General features: G+C 51.6%; 1 protein-coding gene across 1 annotated transcript in view; it reads right to left on the bottom strand.

Annotated features, from left to right (window-relative positions):
* The window catches only part of dock10 (dedicator of cytokinesis 10), a 65,939-nt gene that overhangs the window by 13,515 nt on the left and 30,799 nt on the right, over positions 1 to 21,625 (bottom strand). Inside the window, 20 exon segments of the mRNA XM_064301538.1 lie at positions 332 to 447; positions 1,498 to 1,607; positions 2,758 to 2,859; positions 4,949 to 4,996; positions 6,488 to 6,656; positions 9,645 to 9,900; positions 10,162 to 10,278; positions 12,463 to 12,641; positions 12,776 to 12,811; positions 12,937 to 13,033; positions 13,183 to 13,266; positions 13,620 to 13,766; positions 13,851 to 13,922; positions 14,331 to 14,444; positions 15,374 to 15,443; positions 15,925 to 16,739; positions 17,587 to 17,670; positions 18,059 to 18,180; positions 20,312 to 20,435; positions 21,058 to 21,150. Of these exon segments, the coding sequence (XP_064157608.1) occupies positions 332 to 447; positions 1,498 to 1,607; positions 2,758 to 2,859; positions 4,949 to 4,996; positions 6,488 to 6,656; positions 9,645 to 9,900; positions 10,162 to 10,278; positions 12,463 to 12,641; positions 12,776 to 12,811; positions 12,937 to 13,033; positions 13,183 to 13,266; positions 13,620 to 13,766; positions 13,851 to 13,922; positions 14,331 to 14,444; positions 15,374 to 15,443; positions 15,925 to 16,739; positions 17,587 to 17,670; positions 18,059 to 18,180; positions 20,312 to 20,435; positions 21,058 to 21,150 (2,955 nt within the window).

The raw sequence follows: 21,625 nt of genomic DNA, 5'->3' as shown, positions 1-21,625 counted from the left end.
TGCTGAGTTTGACTGTGCTGAGTTTGACTGAGGGTGTGCTGAGTTTGACTGAGGGTGTGCTGAGTTTGATTGAGGGTGTGCTGAGTTTGACTGAGGGTGTGCTGAGTTTGACTGAGGGTGTGCTGAGTTTGATTGAGGGTGTGCTGAGTTTGACTGAGGGTGTGCTGAGTTTGACTGAGGGTGTGCTGAGTTTGACTGAGGGTGTGCTGAGTTTGATTGACTGACAGTGTCTCCTGAGTTTGACTGAGGGTGTGCTGAGTTTGACTGAGGGTGTGCTGAGTTTGACTGAGGGTGTGCTGAGTTTGACTGAGGGTGTGCTGAGTTTGCTGACCTTGTGGTTTTGCACAAAGAGCCCGAGGATGTCGAGCACAGTCAGGGCCACTTCGGTGGACAGGTTGGCCTCCATGGCCGTGGGGCTCAGAGAGTCTCCGTCCAACGTGCTGCCACCTGCGTGCCCGACAGGACAGGGACAATCACAGACACACAGCGCCAGGATTTACAGCAAGCAGCCAGCAGGGGTGGGCACACCAACCTGTCTGATCCTGTCTGACACAGCCTGACTGATACAGTCTGTCTGATACAGTCTGTACTGGCCTGTCTGATACAACCTGTCTGATACAGTCTGTCTGATACAGTCTGTACTGGCCTGTCTAATACAACCTGTCTGATACAATCTGTCTGATACAGTCTGTACTGGCCTGTCTGACACAGTCTGTCTGATATAGCCTGTCTGATACAGTCTGATACAATCTGTCTGATACAGTCTGTCTGATACAGTCTGTACTGGCCTGTCTGACACAGTCTGTCTGATATAGCCTGTCTGATACAGTCTGTCTGATACAGTCTGTACTGGCCTGTCTGACACAGTCTGTCTGATATAGCCTGTCTGATACAGTCTGATACAATCTGTCTGATACAGTCTGATACAATCTGTCTGATACAGTCTGTCTGATACAGTCTGTACTGGCCTGTCTGACACAGTCTGTCTGATATAGCCTGTCTGATACAGTCTGTCTGATACAGTCTGTACTGGCCTGTCTGACACAGTCTGTCTGATATAGCCTGTCTGATACAGTCTGATACAATCTGTCTGATACAGTCTGTCTGATACAGTCTGTACTGGCCTGTCTGATACAATCTGTATGATACAGCCGCACTGGCCTGTCTGAAAAAGCAGTTTCACTGTAACATAATTGGGGGTGAGGTTGTTGATAGGTCTGCACACTGTAACATAATTGGGGGTGAGGTTGTTGATAGGTCTGCACACTGTAACATAATTGGGGGTGAGGTTGTTGATAGGTCTGCACACTGTAACATAATTGGGGGTGAGGTTGTTGATAGGTCTGCACACTGTAACATAATTGGGGGTGAGGTTGTTGATAGGTCTGCACACTGTAACATAATTGGGGGTGAGGTTGTTGATAGGTCTGCACACTGTAACGTGATTGGGTGTGAGGGGGCGGTGGTGTGCTGGGTGGTCATGTGACCGGGACGTACTGGACTCCATCATGTGCAGCAGCCGGGGGTTGGTGAGTGCGTTCTTCCCCCGCAGGATGGGCATGGTCTGGGACCGGGCGTGGCGCTGACCGTCCTGGCTGGAGACCATCCTGGTCCCGGGCGGGGGAATGGGGGCAGGGGGGGGCAGGAGAGGGGGGGGAGGAGAGGGGGCAGGGAGAGGGGGCAGGAGAGGGGAGTGAGGAGGAGAGGGGAGGAGAGAGGGGAGGGAGAGGGGGGTGGGAGGGGGGCAGAGAGGGGGGCGTGGGAGAGGGGAGGGAGCAGGAGAGGGGAGTGGGAGAGAGGGGCAGGAGAGGGGGCAGGAGAGGGGAGGGGAGGGGAGGGAGGGGGGCGGGAGAGGGGGGAAGAGAGAGGGAGGGGGCGGGGGGGGCAGGAGAGGGGGAGGAGAGGGGGGGGGAGGGGAGAGGGGAGGGACAGGGGGGCAGGAGAGGGGGGACGGAAGAGGGGAGAGGAAAGGGGGCAAGAGAGGGAGGCGCGGGGGGCAGGAGAGGGGGTTAGCACATCACAGACACGCTGATTTCTGCACAACATCAGCCGACCCAAACCTGCCAGTGCCGTGTGTAAGGAGCCCAGCACACAGGGTACCGACACAGACACAGACCCACACAGGACATCAGCAGCTGCTGCTCTGGGCATTAACTCTGTGACCCTTCAGAATGCAGGGATCTCTACGCTGTCACAGGAAATGGAAACGTGTCACAGAACAGCACAGGAAAAGCATGCAGGGAACACAAAGGCATCACAGCGTCACGTGACACAGGAGGCACTTGGGCTCTGACACTCGATGTGGGGAGACAAGATGGCGGGAACACAAATAAGAGAAATCCAAACGGCGGGTTCACACACAGCCCAAACACTCAGGCCACCACAGGGGGGCGCCCCGGTCCGGCCCAAAGGGGGGGGGTCCCGGTCCGGCCCATAGCGGGGGGGGGAACACGGCCCCCGGGGACCTCACTCCTGGGGCATTTCACTTCCCCCTGTCCAGGAGAACAGCTCTTAATCTGAACACATGCCCTGCATCACTGGGTGCTCCACATGCTCGCGTGTGACCTGCACACCAGCGCCACCTGTCTGCCTGCCCATTCCACTACACATCAGCCCATTTAGGAATGAGCAGGATTCAAATCAACTGGAAAAGTCCTGGAAGAAAGCTTTTCATCAGACTGAAAATCACTTCATTTCCTGACTGGACTGAACTGAAGCGGATCAGGTGCAGTGGTGCCCCTGGTGGTGGGAGGTTACCATTGCGGGAGCAGACCGGAGGACTGGGTGGAAGTGTTTGAGCCTTTCAGGTTGCCACTGTTGTGGGTGGACTGAGCCAACTTGACCGCTGCTGCTAGCTTCCTGTTAGCAAGCCAACAACACCAGTGTTAACACACACACTTCACATACACACACACTGATCACCATCAGCATCATCTAACACCAGCAATAACACACACCCACACACACACACACGCACTCAGACACACACACAAACACACACTCACACTAATCACCATCAGCATCATCTAACACCAGCAATAACACACACACACACACACACACACTCCACATACACACACACACACACTCACACACACACGCACTCAGACACACACACACAAACACACTCACACACACACGCACTCAGACACACACACATACACACGCACACTCAGCATACACACACATTAATCACCATTAGCATCTTCTAACATCAGCGATAACACACACACACACACACAAACTCAGACAAGTATACACACACACACACACACATAAAACACTCTATAAAAGCAGCATGTAAATAACAGACTCCATCACACACAGGAAGCTCTGATGAAGACAGGGATTAAACTCACAGAAAAACTGGGAAGACACTGTAACACCAAAACAAACACAAAGACAACACAAACACGACCACAGGAGCATCACTGGGGCTCTGCTCCTGTAACTGCCAAAGGCTGCAGCACTATCACTCAGAATAAAGGACAAGGAGAACATGCAATGACATCGGGCCCAATAGCTGACTGCCCACCCCCTGCCCCCCAGTCAGTAACCATTCCAGCCCTTCCCCGGTCCACAATCACTGACACATGCAGCCCCCTCACAATTGTGCACCTTAAAAAAAATGTATTTCTTTGATTGTGAACATAAACATTTTAGGTGCACTATGACCACAAATGACCAAAAAAATTACAAAATGTTTAAATAAAATACAGCGACGTAAGAGGAAGCTTCAAGCAGCACCAGCTGCAGGGAGCCCTATCACACTTCAGAAGGAGCAGAAGCAGAGTTTGGCTCTCATGCCTCATTCCTGTGGCTCCTCATTAGAGACAGTGTTAAACTGCAGATCTTGCAGGGTGAGAGAGCCATGATCCTCTAACTCCTCACAGCACTCGGAGCCACAAACTCCTACTTTCACTGGGCCGCAAAAATAAATAATCTGACCTGATTTGCAGAGCTAATTGAATTACCAGTGAAGAATGGCAAATCCAGGAAAACTGACCCCATTGGCTGAAATCCACACCTTACGCACACATGACCACACATGCATGCATGCACATACACACGCATGCACGCACACATGCATGCACATACACAAGCATGCATGCAAAAACATAAATGCACGGACATACACAAGCATGCATGCATGCACAAACACACGCATGCACGCACAACCATACACACGCAAGCATGCGTGCACAAATACACATGCATGCACACACAAACACATGCAGGCATGCACGCACAAACACAAGCATGCATGCAGGCATCTGCACACATACACGCGCATGCACACACACATACACATGCATGCACAGACTGTCTGAGATAGTGAGTCACATTGCTTTATTCCAGCATGTATTGTTAAAAAACAAATCTGAGTTGACAGAGGGAATGTTTGTGCTCTCTCTGTTATACTGAGGGTTCAGTGAGGCTGAGAGCAGCTCTGTTAGGCCCAGCTGTGTGCTGTCAGAGCTCCCAGAGTGCTCTGCGGTTGCCGTGGAGACTGAGCTGCAGTTGTTCACAGTTAAATATCCCTGTTTCCGGCATGATTAACCATTCCCTCTGCGCCCCCCCCCCACCCCACCACTCTGCCAAGAGCCACCCAGCTGGGAAGAGAGGGTGAGAGAGAAAGAGAGAGAGAGGGAGAGAGAGAGAGAGAGAGAGAGAGGGGGAGAGAGAAAGAGAGAGAGAGGGGGGGAGAGAGAGAGAGAGAGAGAGAGAGAGAGAGAGGGGGGTATATTGGCAAGGGCTTCAGCCTGTGTCAATACCAGAGGAAATCAGGCAGCCAAAGAGTATAATTAAGGGCATGAGCCTCTCATCAGCTGCTGGGCCAGAGAGCGAGTGTGTGTGTGTGCGTGTGTGTGTGTGTGTGTGTGTGTGTAACAGACAGTCTCCTGTTGTTTTTACTCAGCAGGGCATGTGGGCATCATGCCACACTCACCTGGCAATGTGCCGTTTCCCCAGAAACCTGAAGTGCTGGAGGCAGAGCCTGGAACAGACAAAACGGGTAAAAATCAAACAAACACAACAAATAAAACACAAAAACATAACAAACACAACAAATAATGCTCATCAAACATAGCAAACAACAAATAACACTCAGCAAACATGACAAACACAACAAATAATGCTCATCAAACATAACAAACACAACAAATAACGCTCATCAAACATAAACACAAAGAATAACACTCATCAAACATAACAAACAACGAATAACACTCAGCAAACATAACAAACAACGAATAACACTCAGCAAACATAAACACAAAGAATAACGCTCATCAAACATAAACACAAAGAATAACACTCATCAAACATAAACACAACGAATAACACTCATCAAACATAAACACAACGAATAACGCTCATCAAACATAACAAACACAACGAATAACACTCAGCAAACATAGCACAATGAATATGGGCCATAACAGTAACTAATAAAAATAAAGAGTGAAAGCATTACGTGATTATGGGTCTCTCTCACCCCCCCTCTGTCTCCCTGAAACACTCTGTCTCCCTGAAACACCCTGTCTCCCTGAAACACTCTGTCTCCCTGAAACACCCTGTCTCCCTGAAACACCCTGTCTCCCTGAAACACTCTGTTTCCCTGAAACACCCTGTCTCCCTGAAACACTCTGTCTCCCTGAAACACTCTGTCTCCCTGAAACACCCTGTCTCCCTCAAACACTCCATTTCCCTGAAACACCCTGTCTCCCTGAAACACTCTGTCTCCCTGAAACACCCTGTCTCCCTGAAACACCCTGTCTCCCTGAAACACCCTGTCTCCCTGAAACACCCTGTCTCCCTGAAACACTCTGAATCTGTCTCCCTGAAACACTCTGAATCTGTCTCCCTGAAACACTCTGTCTCCCTGAAAAACTCTGAATCTGTCTCCCTGAAACACTCTGTCTCCCTGAAACACTCTGAATCTGTCTCCCTGAAACACTCTGTCTCCCTGAAACACTCTGTTTCTTGAGTAGTGTGTTGGTGTTCAGACCGAGGCGTTAAGGTGTGTGTTGGTGTCCAGACGGACGTTGAGGTGTGTGTTGGTGTCCAGACTGAGGTGTTGAGGTATGTGTTGGTGCTCAGACCCAGACGTTGAGGTGTGTGTTGGTATTCAGACTGAGGTGTTGAGGTGTGTGTTGGTGTTTAGACTGGGGCGTTGAGGTGCGTGTTGGTGTTCAGACTGAGGTGTTGAGGTGTGTGTTGGTGTTTAGACTGGGGCGTTGAGGTGCGTGTTGGATGTCCAGACTGAGGTGTTGAGGTATGTGTTGGTGTTCAGGGCCCAGACGTTGAGGTGTGTGTTGGTGTTCAGACTGAGGCATTGAGGTATGTGTTGGTGTTCAGACTGAGGCATTGAGGTATGTGTTGGTGTTCAGGGCCCAGACGTTGAGGTGTGTGTTGGTGTTCAGGCCCAGACGTTAAGGTGTGTAACCAGCTGTAAGGCTAAACTGAGGCAGTGACAGATACTCACTCTAAGATGTTGAAGAAGTCGGAGATCTCCTGATGCACTGCTCTCTGCCAGTAAGAAACCATGACATCTGAAATATTACAGAGCAAAGAGAGACGGCGCTGGGATGACTGAGGTTCTAATGCTGAAATAAGCTCCACTTCCTGAAATCTGAATATTGCATTTTGTTTGACTCACAAAATCACATTATTAAACTGTGACAATATGTGACAGATTTCTGAGCAATGTGTGCAAAATATAAACACACATACACACACACACAGACGTGCAAAAACATACATACACACACACAAACACACAAACACACACACACACACGCAAGCACGATTCAAGATTCAAGATTCAAAAAACTTTATTGTCTATCACACAGTGTTAGAAATTTGTCTTAGGTTAGGGGCTCACAAACAACATAAAAACATACACCCATGAAAGGCTCACATAAAATTACGTTAAAAACACAAACAATTCTATAAATAATAGGTGTGCAAAGCTGCATTAAAAAGTAGTGACAGTCTATTTGTCCTTGTTTAAAATGGATATTGCGCACACACACAAATGGATATAAACACACACACAAACACACACACACGCATACACACACACGCATACACACACACGTGCAAACACACACACATACACACATGCATATACACACACACACAAACACACACATGAATACACACACAAACACACACACATGCAAACACACACAAACACACGCACACATACATACACACACAGAAACACACACATGCATACACACACAAACACACACACATACATACACACAGAAACACACACACACACACAGCCTGAGCATTATGTAAACCAAAAGCTGAAATATGCACAGCTGTGAGGTGCCAAACACTGCTGCACTGGAGAGAGGGTGTGGCCAGCATAGGGGGAGTGGCTAGGCTAGAGCAGGGAGAGTGGGAGTGGCTAGCCCAGCGCAGGGGGAGTGGCTAGGCTAGAGCAGGGGGAGTGGGAGTGGCTAGGCCAGTGCAGGGGGAGGGGGAGTGGCTAGTATAGAGCAGGGGAGGGGAGTGGCTAGGCCAGCACAGGGGGAGTGGCTAGGCCAGAGCAAGGGCAGAACTAGGCTAGCACAGGGGGAGTGGTTAGGCCAGTGCAGGGGAGTGGCTAGGCTAGAGGAGGGGAGTGGCTAAGCCTGCACAGGGGAGTGGCTAGGCTTACAAGAGGGGGAGTGGCTAAGCCAGCACAGGGGGAGTGGCTAGGCCAGTGCAGGGGAGTGGCTAGAGCGCGAGCGGCAGGCGGGGAGGTGGCTAGGCCAGTGCAGGGGGAGTGGGAGTGGCTAAGCCACCACAGGGGGAGTGGCTAGGCCAGTGCAGGGGGAGGGGGAGTGGCTAGGCCAGTGCAGGGGGAGTGGGAGTGGCTAGGCCAGTGCAGGGTGAGTGGGTGTGGCTAAGCCAGCACAGGGGGAGTGGCTAGGCCAGTGCAGGGGAATGGGAGTGGCTAGGCCAGTGCAGGGGAGTGGGAGTGGCTAGGCTAGAGCAGGGGAGGGGAGTGGCAAGGCTAGAGCAGGGGGAGGGGAGTGTCTAGGCTAGAGCAGGGGGAGGGGGAGTGGCTAGGCTAGAGCAGGGGGAGGGGGAGTGGCTAGGCTTACAGGAGGGGGAGTGGCTAAGCCAGCACAGGGGGAGTGGCTAGGTCAGCGCAGGGGGAGTGGCTAGGCCAGTGCAGGAGGAGTGGGAGTGGCTAGGCCAGTGCAGGGGGAGTGGGAGTGGCTAGGCCAGTGCAGGGGGAGTGGCTAAGCCAGCACAGGGGGAGTGGCTAGGCCAGTGCAGGGGGAGTGGGAGTGGCTAGGCCAGTGCAGGGGGAGTGGCTAAGCCAGCACAGGGGGAGTGGCTAGGCCAGTGCAGGGGGAGTGGGAGTGGCCAGGCTAGCACAAGGGGAGTGGCTTACCTGCAGAGATGGGGTCCAGTGAGTGGAGGGCAAGCAGCACAGGAGTGAGGCTGGGGAGTTAGCCTGGCCAGTTGCAAGGGAGTGGCCAAGCCAACAGGGACTGGCTAGGCAGTGCAGAACTAAGGGACAACCAGCTAGCACAAGACTGTACCCCTCACAGATGTCTCATGATGTGCACACCCCAGAGTAGCTTGGTCTCACCCCATGAGTCAGCTTAGTCACGAGCCACACCCAGGGATAGCTATCAACACTAAGGAACCAAACATACCCCATCACTACACACAACCCACCTGTATAGCTCATCAACTCACACCCCAGTATAGTTAGCTTATCACACTCACACCCCAGTGTAGTTAGCTTATCACACTCACACCCCAGTGTAGTTAGCGTGTAGTTAGCTTATCATACTCACACCCCAGTATAGTTAGCTTATCACACTCACACCCCAGTGTAGTTAGCTTATCACACTCACACCCCAGTGTAGTTAGCTTATCACACTCACACCCCAGTGTAGTTAGCGTGTAGTTAGCTTATCATACTCACACCCCAGTGTAGTTAGCTTATCATACTCACACCCCAGTTATTATCTACTACACCCCAGTGTAGTTAGCTTATCATACTCACACCCCAGGTATTAGCTTATCTACTCACACCCCAGTGTAGTTAGCTTATCACACTCACACCCCAGTGTAGTTAGCTTATCATACTCACACCCCAGTGTAGTTAGCTTATCACACTCACACCCCAGTGTAGTTAGCTTATCATACTCACACCCCAGTGTAGTTAGCTTATCATACTCACACCCCAGTGTAGTTAGCTTATCACACTCACACCCCAGTGTAGTTAGCTTATCATACTCACACCCCAGTGTAGTTAGCTTATCATACTCACACCCCAGTGTAGTTAGCTTATCACACTCACACCCAGTGTACACGCCTCATCACTAACCTCCTCTTACTATCCTCACACCGCAGTTTTCTCGCTGTTCTTGTCGCTGGTGTGTTCAGCTATATCTACTCACACCCACGCCAGCCCCGCATGGTTACCCATGAAACTGCCAAGGAGACAGGCTGGGGGTGGGGTGATCAATTCAGATGGGATGGAACACTGTTGCCAGCAGCAACAAGGAATAAAGCCGGTGGAGTGCTCTGGGTTTCAGCTGAACTGAGAAAGGTCAGCAGGCAGTTTGCTCTTAAAAAGAGGACGCAGGCTCCGTTTACTCCAGTCCAGATTTATTCTTAATTACCTGAGTCATGTGGACAATACACAGTCAGGTGGGTCAGGACAGGTGAGCACAGGTGAGTATAGGTGAGGACAGGTGAGTACAGGTGTGGAGGTGCGTACCTGTGATGGAGTTGAGTACAGGTGTGGAGGTGCATACCTGTGATGGAGTTGAGGACCTCTTTGGAGAATGAGGCATCCACAGAGTTTCCGTGCCGCAGAGAGAGTGCCATCTGCCCCGGAAGCCCCCCCCCCACACTCAGGTCGTCCCGGGACCCCTGCAGAGAACAGCCACAGTAGGGGGGGGGGAGGGAGTGCCACTATCAGCATCATTTCCTGTGAGGTCACATTCTGGGAGCCCTGCCAGGTTTGTGAGGTGATTCTGACTAAAGCACCAGGTGCTCATTACACTCAGGAATCATCAAATCAGATCTGAGAATGGAGCACAGGTGTGACGAAGGGGGTGTGGCGGGGCAGGGCGGGGTGGGGTGGGGCAGGGCATGGTGGGGCGGGGCAGGATGGGGCGTGGCGAGGCGTACCTGGTTGCTGGTCGTGAAGCAGACGGGGAAGAGGTCTCGGAGGAAGAAGCGGGGCATGTTGTCCAAGATGAGGCCGTACAGAGGCAGATACAGAGCTGCAATCCGCGCCTCCCTGTCCTGCAGGGGGAGGGGCCACAAGGTCAAAGGTCAGCAATCACATGAGCCCCAACTTGGATGAGGTAGCAGGTTTGTGTGTGAATGAAATTTACTCGTTCTAGACCTGTGCTTGATCAGGACAGACCTGAATGGAGGATGGCCCAGGAATTCCTAAAAAGACCTGGACTGTGTCTGAGCACCCAGGTAAATCTGAGACTACCAGCACCAAAAACAGAATGCTACACCCAGAAATTAAACACTGAAGATTATTTATGTAATAAAGTCAGTTATATCACCTCAGAGAGCAGCAGCAGTGTGCACAGCACAGTCAGATACAGACAGAGAATGTGAGAGGCAGCCCGAAGGAGAGGGAGAGAGAGTATGAAAGAGAGAGAGGGAGAGAGCGACAGAGGGAGAGAAAGAAAGCATGAACATGGGAGTGAGAGGGAGGGAGAGAGAGTGTGAAAGAGAGAGAACGAGAGACAGAGGGAGAAAGAGAGAGAGAGGGTAGGGCGAGAGAGCAGAGAGAGAAAGTGACGGGGGGGGGGGCGTGCTCTGGGGCTAATTCCCGCTGTCCCGCCATGGTGTGCTGCTTGCCAGAAAGCTACTCTCTGTGTGATTTGGCTGACACGGTCCCAGAGAGCATACAGTTTCCTGTGAGAGGGGGGTGGGGGGATGGGGGGTAATGGGTTCCTGCTGTTTTTCTTTAGCCTCGCTGCTGTTCCTGCTGGAGGCTCGGAGATTAAAATACTGCAGCGCCCCCTGGCTCTCTGACACAGGAATGACAGAATAAGGTGAAGCAGGGTGGGGTACAGGAGTGGAGCAGGGTGTGTATAGGAGCAGAGTGGGGTATAGGGTATAAGGGTGGGACAGGGTGTGTATAGGGGCAGAACGGGGAGGGGTGGGGTATAGGGGCAGAGTGGGGTATAGGGGTGGGGTACGGGGTTACCCTGTGGGCGTAGTGGGGTATAGGGGTGGGGTAAAGGGTTACCCTGTGGGCGTAGCGGGGTATAGGGGTGGGGGAGGGTGGGGTATAGGGGTGGGGTACGGGGTTAGCCTGTGGGCGTAGCGGGGTATAGGGGTGGGGTACGGGGTTAGCCTGTGGGCGTAGCGGGGTATAGGGGTGGGGTACGGAGTTACCCTGTGGGTGTAGCGGGTATAGGGGTGGGGTACGGGGTTACCCTGTGGGTGTAGCGGGGTATAGGGGTGGGGTACGGAGTTACCCTGTGGGCGTAGCGGGGTATAGGGGTGGGGGAGGGTGGGGTATAGGGGTGGGTACGGGGTTACCCTGTGGGTGTAGCGGGGTATAGGGGTGGGGGGAGGGTGGGGTACGGAGTTACCCTGTGGGCGTAGCAGGGTATAGGGGTGGGGGAGGGTGGGGTATAGGGGTGGGGTACGGGGTTACCCTGTGGGTGTAGCGGGGTATAGGGGTGGGGTAAAGGGTTACCCTGTGGGCGTAGCTGGGTATAGGGGTGGGGGAGGGTGGGGTATAGGGTGGGGTACGGGGTTACCCTGTGGGTGTAGCGGGGTATAGGGGTGGGGGAGGGTGGGGTATAGGGGTGGGGTACGGGGTTAGCCTGTGGGCGTAGCGGGGTATAGGGGTGGGGGAGGGTGGGGTATAGGGGTGGGGTAAAGGGTTACCCTGTTGGCGTAGCGGGGTATAGGGGTGGGGGGAGGGTGGGGTACAGGGGTGGGGTACGGGGTTACCCTGTGGGCGTAGCGGGGTATAGGGGTGGGGGGAGGGTGGGGTATAGGGGTGGGGTAAAGGGTTACCCTGTTGGCGTAGCGGGTATAGGGGTGGGGGGGAGGGTGGGGTATAGGGGTGGGGTAAAGGGTTACCCTGTGGGCGTAGCAGGGTATAGGGGTGGGGTACAGGTGGAGGGTTACCCTGTGGGCGTAGCGGGGTATAGGGGTGGGGGAGGGTGGGGTACAGGGGTGGGGTACGGGGTTACCCTGTGGGCATAGCGGGGTATAGGGGTGGGGGGAGGGTGGGGTATAGGGGTGGGGTAAAGGGTTACCCTGTGGGCGTAGCAGGGTATAGGGGTGGGGTACAGGGGTGGGGTACGGGGTTACCCTGTGGGCGTAGCGGGGTATAGGGTTGGGGGGAGGGTGGGGTACAGGGGTGGGGTACGGGGTTACCCTGTGGGCGTAGCGGGGTATAGGGGTGGGGGGAGGGTGGGGTACAGGGGTGGGGTACGGGGTTACCCTGTGGGCGTAGCGGGGGTCCAGGGAGTGCTTGGCCATCAGGTTCTTGAGGCTGGCGAGCGCCAAGTGTCTGAGGTCCTGCTCATCCTGCAGCGCCAGGCCCAGTTCCCGTAGCAACAGCCCCGTCAGGAAGTGCTTCCTGCAGAACTCCCCCGTCAGGCTGTACTCGGGCACGTCCACTGGGGGCAGCAGAGAGTAAAACAGGTCACACTGCTGTCTGCAGAGGGGCTCCACCACATTCAATCCCTCAGAGGAACAAGAGCGCAGGGTTGCTGCTTTCACACAGGAAGTGTGAGACAGGAAACAGACATACCCTGTGTGTTCTGTGCCTCCGGTGAACAGGCGCGATCTGGAGGACCAAACGAACAGGAGACGGAGACATGAGAAGGGCGCACGCACGCTGCTCGCTAGGCTAGGTGAGCCACCTCAGAACATGCACAGGACCTGTGACCCCTGACCCTTGACCCCTCTCACCTGTGATGCGGGCGGAGGGGATTGGCAGGCTGAGAGGGATGTAGTGCTCGTGGTTACACACCTCCCGCAGGAACTCAAACTTAAACTCACACAGCGCCTGCAACAAGGACCAGGTTTTAGCCTTCCCACAATGCACCACAATGCACAGGAAGCACTCGCCTTGTGCACCCTCAAACGCATGACACAAATTCACATGAGGAGACTCTCTCTCATTGGCTAATGTTAAAAGAGTCCGTTCTCTGGCACCTTGTTCTCCGCGGCTGCGATAATGTTCATGTAGCCGCTGATGAGTTTGAAGGTGAATCCTCGGTCGATGAGCGTGAAGCAGCGCTGGGGGGAAGGACACAGAGTGGGGTTCATTCAGAGCTCTGTGCTGCACAGTCACACACCCTCTCTTATTTCCCTCATAAAGAATTACTCCCACACACTGCAAGATCTCAGTCTCTATTTCTCTCTGTCTCTCTCTCTCTCTCTCAAATTCAAATTCAAATTCAAAATGCTTTATTGGCATGAAATACATTTGTAGATATTGCCAAAGCGTACACACAGAAACAGGAATAGGAATACAAACAACATGAAATACAAACAACATTGTGGTAACGACAACAATGCAAACAACAGTGTGGTAATGGCCACAGTGAGTAGGCTATATAATAATAATATAATCTCTCTCTCTCTCTCACCTTGATGAAGCTGGCGACCGCCAGGTTAGCGCTGTGTGTCTCCTCGGGCATATCTTTGGTCTTCCAGAAGACGTGATCAGCTGTGGTCATGATCAGAGCCTCCAGCTTGCTCAGGTAGGAGGACGGGAACCTCTGTGGTCGAGGGACCTGAACAGACACATCGCGGTCACCACAAACGCAAACGCAGCAGGATGTGCCTCTTCCAGGTAAAAATGACTGCTCGTGCTCTACCTGCAGCTTGTCCGAGTCGACCAGGTGCTGAGCCATGGACTTACTGATCAGCTCAAAGAAGAACCAGGAGAACTGTGAACACACATCACACACTCTTCATCAGCCTCATCTTCATCATACGCTCATTACCTTTAATGGTGTTAAGGGCCATAGTGGGAGTGTAAGAGCAAGAGAGAGACTGAGAATGCACTGCTTCATTTAGAAAATGGGTTTGAGGATACAGGTTCACACACACACACACACACGTGGGGGTGTGAGAAGGTGGTGTGTGATTGTGAGTGTGTGTGTGTGTGTGTATGTGTGTATGTGTGTGTGTGTGTGTGTGTGTGTGTGTGTATGTGTGTGTATGTGTGTGTATGTGTGTGTGTGTGTGTGTGTGTGTGTGAGTGAGTGTGTGTGTGTGTGTGTGTGAGTGAGTGTGTGTGTGCGTGTGTGTATGTGTGTGTGTGTGTGTGTGAGTGAGTGTGTGTATGATTGTACCTTCAGGATGTTCCTCACGGCTATCTGTTCGTTGCTCTTAAGGTCAGAGGTCATGCCTTTGGCCAATTCTTCATGCACTGTCCGAAAACCGTGGCTCTCTGTACGGAACACAAACTACACACAGGAACACACGAGCTGAGAATCATACACACACACACACACACACACAAACTACACACACACACAATCTACACACAGGGAAAACACGAACTGAGAATCATACACACACACACACACAAACTACACACAGGGAAAACACGAACTGAGAATCACACACACACACACACACACACACAATCTACACACAGGGAAAACACGAACTGAGAATCATATACACACACACACACACATACGCTCACGCGCACGCACGCACGCACGCACGCACACACAGGGAAAACACGAGCTGAGAATCATACACACACACACACACAATCTACACACAGGGAAAACACGAACTGAGAATCATATACACACACACACACACACACACACAAACTACACACAGGGAAAACACGAGCTGAGAATCATATACACACACACACACACATACGCTCACGCTCACGCGCACACACGCACGCACGCACACACACACGCACGCACGCACGCACACACACACGCACATACAGATGCACACACACTACAACCTCCTATGTCTAAAGGCTCTACCCATAATGCACTACGGCCTCCTGTGTCTGCGGGCTCCACCCATAATGCAGTAGTGAAACAGAGAGATAGAGGCAGGCCTCTACCCATAATGCAGTAGTAATAGGCAGGTACAGACAGAGCTCCACCCATAATGCAGTAGTGAAAGTCAGGTAGAGGCAGGCCTCTACCCATAATGCAGTAGTAATAGGCAGGCACAGACAGAGCTCCACCCATAATGCAATAGTGAAAGTCAGGTAGAGGCAGGCCTCTACCCATAATGCAGTAGTAATAGGCAGGTACAGACAGAGCTCCACCCATAATGCAATAGTGAAAGTCAGGTAGAGGCAGGCCTCTACCCATAATTCAATAGTAATAGGCAGGTAGAGACAGGGCGTTACCTTTATGTAAGAGTGCAAGTAGGCTTCCAGGCTATCTTCATAACACTTAGAAACAATGTGAACCAGAACCCTACAGGGACAAAGACAGGTCACAGAGTAATGAGTAAAGTTTCTCTCAAAATACACGTGTGCAAACATGCAAAGAAACTACACAACATACTGTACAAATAATTCATACATCAGCAATTGATTAATCTGACCCTATATTTTAACAAGATACTGCAAATGATTTCAGATCAAAGCCACACACAGATCAGAAAGACCTGTAGGCTTTTAAAAAGCAAATCAGCCCAAATCAGTATAGAATAAAAAATAAGAAAAAATAATGAATGACTGAGCTCAAGCATTTTAGATTAATCTGCTACATGCTGAAATCTGTTCATTAAAACTATAAATTTCCAGTCAATAAAACCACTTTATATTAGGGGACATGGACTTTTGTTTGGGTTCTGCTGGGAGTGACGGATGTGTGTGATCTCTGTGAAAAACAGGCGATCATTCTGCCGTAACTGAAATGACAGTGGGACACTCGCTGCAGTACCAGTACTAACCTGGTGGTAGCAGTAGTGACCTCATCGTTGTCATTCTGTGTCAGCACCTTAAACAGCTGGTTAAACAGCACTGGCAGGAAGTGGATGATCACATGACTCTTCTCCACACTGAGGAGACCCTGAACCACGACAAAAACACACACTTTACACAGCGCTCGATAACACACTGACACACCACTGCCACAAACACACACTGACACACCACTGCCACAAACACACACTGCCACACCACTGCCACAAACACACACTTTACACAGCGCTCGATAACACACTGACACACCACTGCCACAAACACACACTTTACACAGCGCTCGATAACACACTGACACACCACAGCCACAAACACACACTGACACACCACTGCCACAAACACACACTGACACACCACTGCCACAAACACACACTGACACCACTGCCACAAACACACACTTTACACAGCGCTCGATAACACACTGACACACCACAACCACAAACACACACTTTACACAGCTCTCGATAACACACTGACACACCACTGCCACAAACACACACTTTACACAGCGCTCGATAACACACTGACACACCACAGCCACAAACACACACTTTACACAGCGCTCGATAACACACTGACACACCACAGCCACAAACACACACTGACACACCACAGCCAAAAACACACACTGACACACCACTGCCACAAACACACACTTTACATAGCGCTCAATAACACACTGACACACCACTGCCACAAACACACACTTTACATAGCGCTCAATAACACACTGACACACCACAGCCACAAACACACACTGACACACCACAGCCACAAACACACACTACACAGCGCTCAATAACACACTGACACACCACTGCCACAAACACACACTTTACACAGCGCTCGATAACACACTGACACACCACAGCCACAAACACACACTGACACACCACAGCCACAAACACACACTACACAGCTCTCAATAACACACTGACACACCACAGCCACAAACACACACTTTACACAGCGCTCGATAACACACTGACACACCACTGCCACAAACACACACTTTACACAGCGCTCGATAACACACTGACACACCACTGCCACAAACAAACACTTTACATAGTGCTCAATAACACAACGCTCGATAACACACTGACACACCACAGCCACAAACACACACTGACACACCACAGCCAAAAACAGAATAAACAGGATCCCAGTAAAATGAAAATTACGCAATCTTTGTAATTAAATCCAGACTTTCGACATTTAAATGCTTAAACTTTCAGTACCAATATTAAGGAAATCTAATTAAAGGAACATGTTCCTCAACATACTGTATTTGAAAGTCTTAATATTTTTCAAAATGGGAAACAAATTTATTTTGTTGACTTGCAGGTCATGCTGCTCATGAAACCCATTTTCTACCCACATGCAGGCTGATCCTCTACCTTCAGCTGGAGATTTGAGTCTCGATAACAGATCCCGCCTTCTGACACTCCGAAGAAGCGTCAGGGTCCGCAGGAAGACAGACGAGGGAAAAGAGAGAGAACAGAGGAGCACAGAGGAGAGGGAGTCAGTCACAGAGCACCCAGTGAAGGTGACCACAACACACACACGCACACTCACACACTCACACACACACTCTCTCAAAATCTCACACACAAACACCTGTCACCCACCTGAGTGTAGACTGTGGACAGGACGTGTGTAGCCACCTTAAATATGGCCTTTCCACCATCCACCCACTTCAGGTCTGTCCCGTTCTGCAAACAGACAGACAGACAGACAGATGAGACAGGCAGGCAGGCAGACAGGCAGACAGATAGGCAGACAGACAGACAGACAGGCAGGCAGGCAGAGACAGACAGACAGACAGACAGAGACAGACAGTCAGTCAGTCAGACAGACAGACAGACAAGCAGGCAGGCAGGCAGGCAGACAGAGACAGACAGAGACAGAAAAGCAGACAGACAGACAGATGAGACAGGCAGGCAGACAGCTGGTCAGACAGACAGACAGACAAACATACAGACAGATAGACAGACAGACTGACAGATGGACAGGCAGGCAGACAGACAGACAGACAGGCAGTCAGGACTGAGGCTCAGAGACACACAGACAGCTCTTTTCCAGAGAGGGCAGCAGACTCACCTTCCCTGCTCCGGGCTCCTTGGTGAGCAGGTACCCCTGGGGCAGGACGCTGGACACAGGGATGTTGAACTCCTGAGAGGCCAAGCGCCCCTCCTTCAGCAGGGGAAGCCAGGCATACCCCACTGTCCCGGGACACACAGAAAGGGGTGGGACAGTGCCACATAGGTGTTCTGGAATTAGGAGCTGAGGGGTTGGAGGTTTACCTCCCAGGTTGGGCAGCGCCCTTGTGCTCTTCATCAAAAACCTACTCAGCCTGAACTGTTTCAGTAAAACACCCATCTGTACACATGCTGCACCTGCAATGACTATGGCTGCTGTGAGTATGGCTGTGACTGAGTACGACTGACTGAGTGTGACTGTGTACGACTGTGACTGAGTACGACTGACTGAGTGTGACTGTGTACGACTGTGACTGAGTACGACTGACTGAGTGTGACTGTGTACGACTGTGACTGAGTACGACTGTGACTGAGTACGACTGACTGAGTACGACTGTGACTGAGTACGACTGTGACTGAGTACGACTGACTGAGTACGACTGTGACTGAGTACGACTGTGACTGAGTGTGACTGTGTATGACTGTGACTGAGTACGACTGACTGAGTGTGACTGTGTACGACTGTGACTGAGTACGACTGACTGAGTGTGACTGAGTACGACTGACTGAGTACGACTGACTGAGTATGACTGTGTACGACTGTGACTGAGTACGACTGTGACTGAGTACGACTGACTGAGTACGACTGTGACTGAGTGTGACTGTATACGACTGTGACTGAGTACGACTGACTGAGTGTGACTGTGACTGAGTGTGACTGTGTACGACTGACTGAGTACGGCTGTGACTGAGTACGACTGTGACTGGTGATGACTGAGTGTCGACTGACTGAGTGACTGACGACTGTGACTGAGTACGACTGACTGAGTGGCTGTGAGTACGACTGTGACTGAGTACGACTGACTGAGTATGTGACTGGTACGACTGTGACTCGGAGGAGACTGACGGATGTGACGTGGAAGAGCTGGCTTGTACTGAAAGTGAGTTCGATCGGTGGACACTTCGTGTCTGACGTGCTAACGACTGTTATCCACTGATAATGGAACTGAGCTTGAAGTGTGACTGATGACTGAACGTATGAATGTATGACGAGACTGGTGACTGAGTACGACTGACTGAGTACGGCTGTGACTGAGTACGACTGTGACTGAGTACGACTGACTGAGTACGGCTGTGACTGAGTACGACTGTGACTCACGGATGGGACGGACTGAGTACGGAGTGTAGCACGTGATGGTAAGGTGCTGGAGCTGTAACTGAAAGGTGCGAGTACGATTCTGGTGTGGGACACTTCCGTGTACCTTGAGCAAGGTGCTGTAGACGGATTGCTTCAGTGATGATGACTCTGCTGTGAGTACATGTGATGAGTATGATGTGAAGAAGTGCTGTGATGAGTAGTGTGATGAGTACGGCTGTGATAAGAGACGCTGCTGAACGACTGGACTAGTGAGCTGTGACTGAGTACAGCTGTGATGAGTAGACTGTGACTGAGTACGGCTGTGACTGAGTACGGCTGTGACTGAGTACGACTGTGACTGAGTACGGCTGTGACTGAGTACGACTGTGACTGAGTACGGCTGTGACTGAGTACGGCTGTGACTGAGTACGGCTGTGACTGAGTACGACTGTGACTGAGTACGGCTGTGACTGAGTACGGCGTGTGAGCTGTGAGAAGGTGAGGTCGGCTGTGACTGAGTACGTAGGCTGTGACTGTACGGTACGACTGTGATGAGTACGGCTGTGACTGAGTACGGCTGTGACTGAGTACGGCAGGTGACTGTAAGAACGATGTGACTGAGTACGGCTGTGACTGAGTAGAGCTGTGACTGAGTACGGTTGTGACTGAGTACGGCTGTGACTGAGTACGGCAGGTGACTGTAAGAACGACTGTGACTCAGTACGGCTGTGACTGAGTACAGCTGTGACTAAGAATGACTGTGACTGAGTACAACTGACTGAGTACGACTGACTGTAAGAATGACTGTGACTGGGAAATAGGTGTGTTTAATGTGCATGTGACACAGCGTGTGTGTGTGTGTGTGAATGTGTTTGTGTCTATACGTGTGTGTGTGTGAATGTGTGTGTGTGTGTGTGAATGTATACATGCGTGTGTGAATGTGTGTGTGTATACGTGTGTGAGTGTTTGTGTATGTGTGTGCGAACATGTATGAATGTTCACTGCCTTACTTCCTACCTGGAGTCTCTAGTGCCTCTTTCTTCTTGGCGTTGGTCTTGGCGTTGATGTCACAGGTCACATGGTAGAAGGAGAAGAGCAGGTGGTGTTTGTCATGGAGATGAGTGGGCAGCTCGATCTTCACCTGAGTGACAGACACATTGTTCAGTGTCACTTTGCATACTGTAGTTTCCCACAGCACAACACACACACGCAAAGACACAGACACACATAAAGCACAAATGCATGCATACACACACGCATGGACGCACACACAATCAGAGAAACCCTTCCTATGCTGTCTCTCCGGGAAGTTACAGCACTGTCTTTACACTTGAGTCTGTATTGCAAGCTGCCGTGCATGAGAGCATCTGCTCAAAGCCAGTGTAGTCAGCTACAGATGTGCTCAAAGCCAGTGTAGTCAGCTACAGATGTGCTCATAGCCAGTGTAGTCAGCTACAGATGTGCTCAAAGCCAGTGTAGTCAGCTACAGATGTGCTCAAAGCCAGTGTAGTCAGCTACAGATGTGCTCATAGCCAGTACAGTCAGCTACAGATGTGCTCAAAGCCAGTGTAGTCAGCAACAGATGTGCTCATAGCCAGTGTAGCCAGCTACAGATGTGCTCAAGCCATACAGAAAACAGTTCCAGCCGTTACCTACAGATGTGCTCATAGCCAGTACAGTCAGAAATAGATGTGTGCGTCAAATTGGAACATTCAGAATGTGGAGCTGATGATCTGGCTCATTTTGGGAATCTGTGCACTGACCTCATCACAGAAGTCAGGGTTCTGGGAGTGGTGCAGGACAGCTGAGCAGGCTGCTGTGGTGAAAACTGGACCTCCTGGCTTTCCGTAGATGCACTGTGGGGGAAAAAGGAGACAGTGATTCTGAGACGCGATTCCTCCATGTGAAGGGCAGGCTGTGGAACTCTACGCCCATGGACGCCAGCATGATGTGGACGCAACAGCGTGACGGACCACCGTTGCCAAACCTAGTGGAACTCTACGCCCGGGCATTGGGACCAAGCACCTGAACGTGAACCCCGAACACCGGAATTTACGCCGGGCATTTGGGACGCACACGGGCCTGAAACCTGTGGAACTCTACGCCCGGGGCATTGGGACGCACAGCGGGACCCTGAAACCTGTGGAACTCTACGCCCCATTGGAGAGCACCTGAACTGTGGACTCTACGCCATGGACGCAGGGACCCTGAAACCTGTGGAACTCTACGCCCGGGCATTGGGAAGCACAGCGGGGGACCCTAAACCTGTGGAACTCTACGCCGGGCATTGGGACGCCAGCGGCGGGACCCTGAAACCTGTGGAACTCTACC

The sequence above is a fragment of the Anguilla rostrata genome, chromosome 12, assembly GCF_018555375.3.
Source record: "Anguilla rostrata isolate EN2019 chromosome 12, ASM1855537v3, whole genome shotgun sequence".
NCBI lineage: Eukaryota > Metazoa > Chordata > Actinopteri > Anguilliformes > Anguillidae > Anguilla > Anguilla rostrata.
This window is presented reverse-complemented; position numbering and strand designations above follow the sequence as displayed.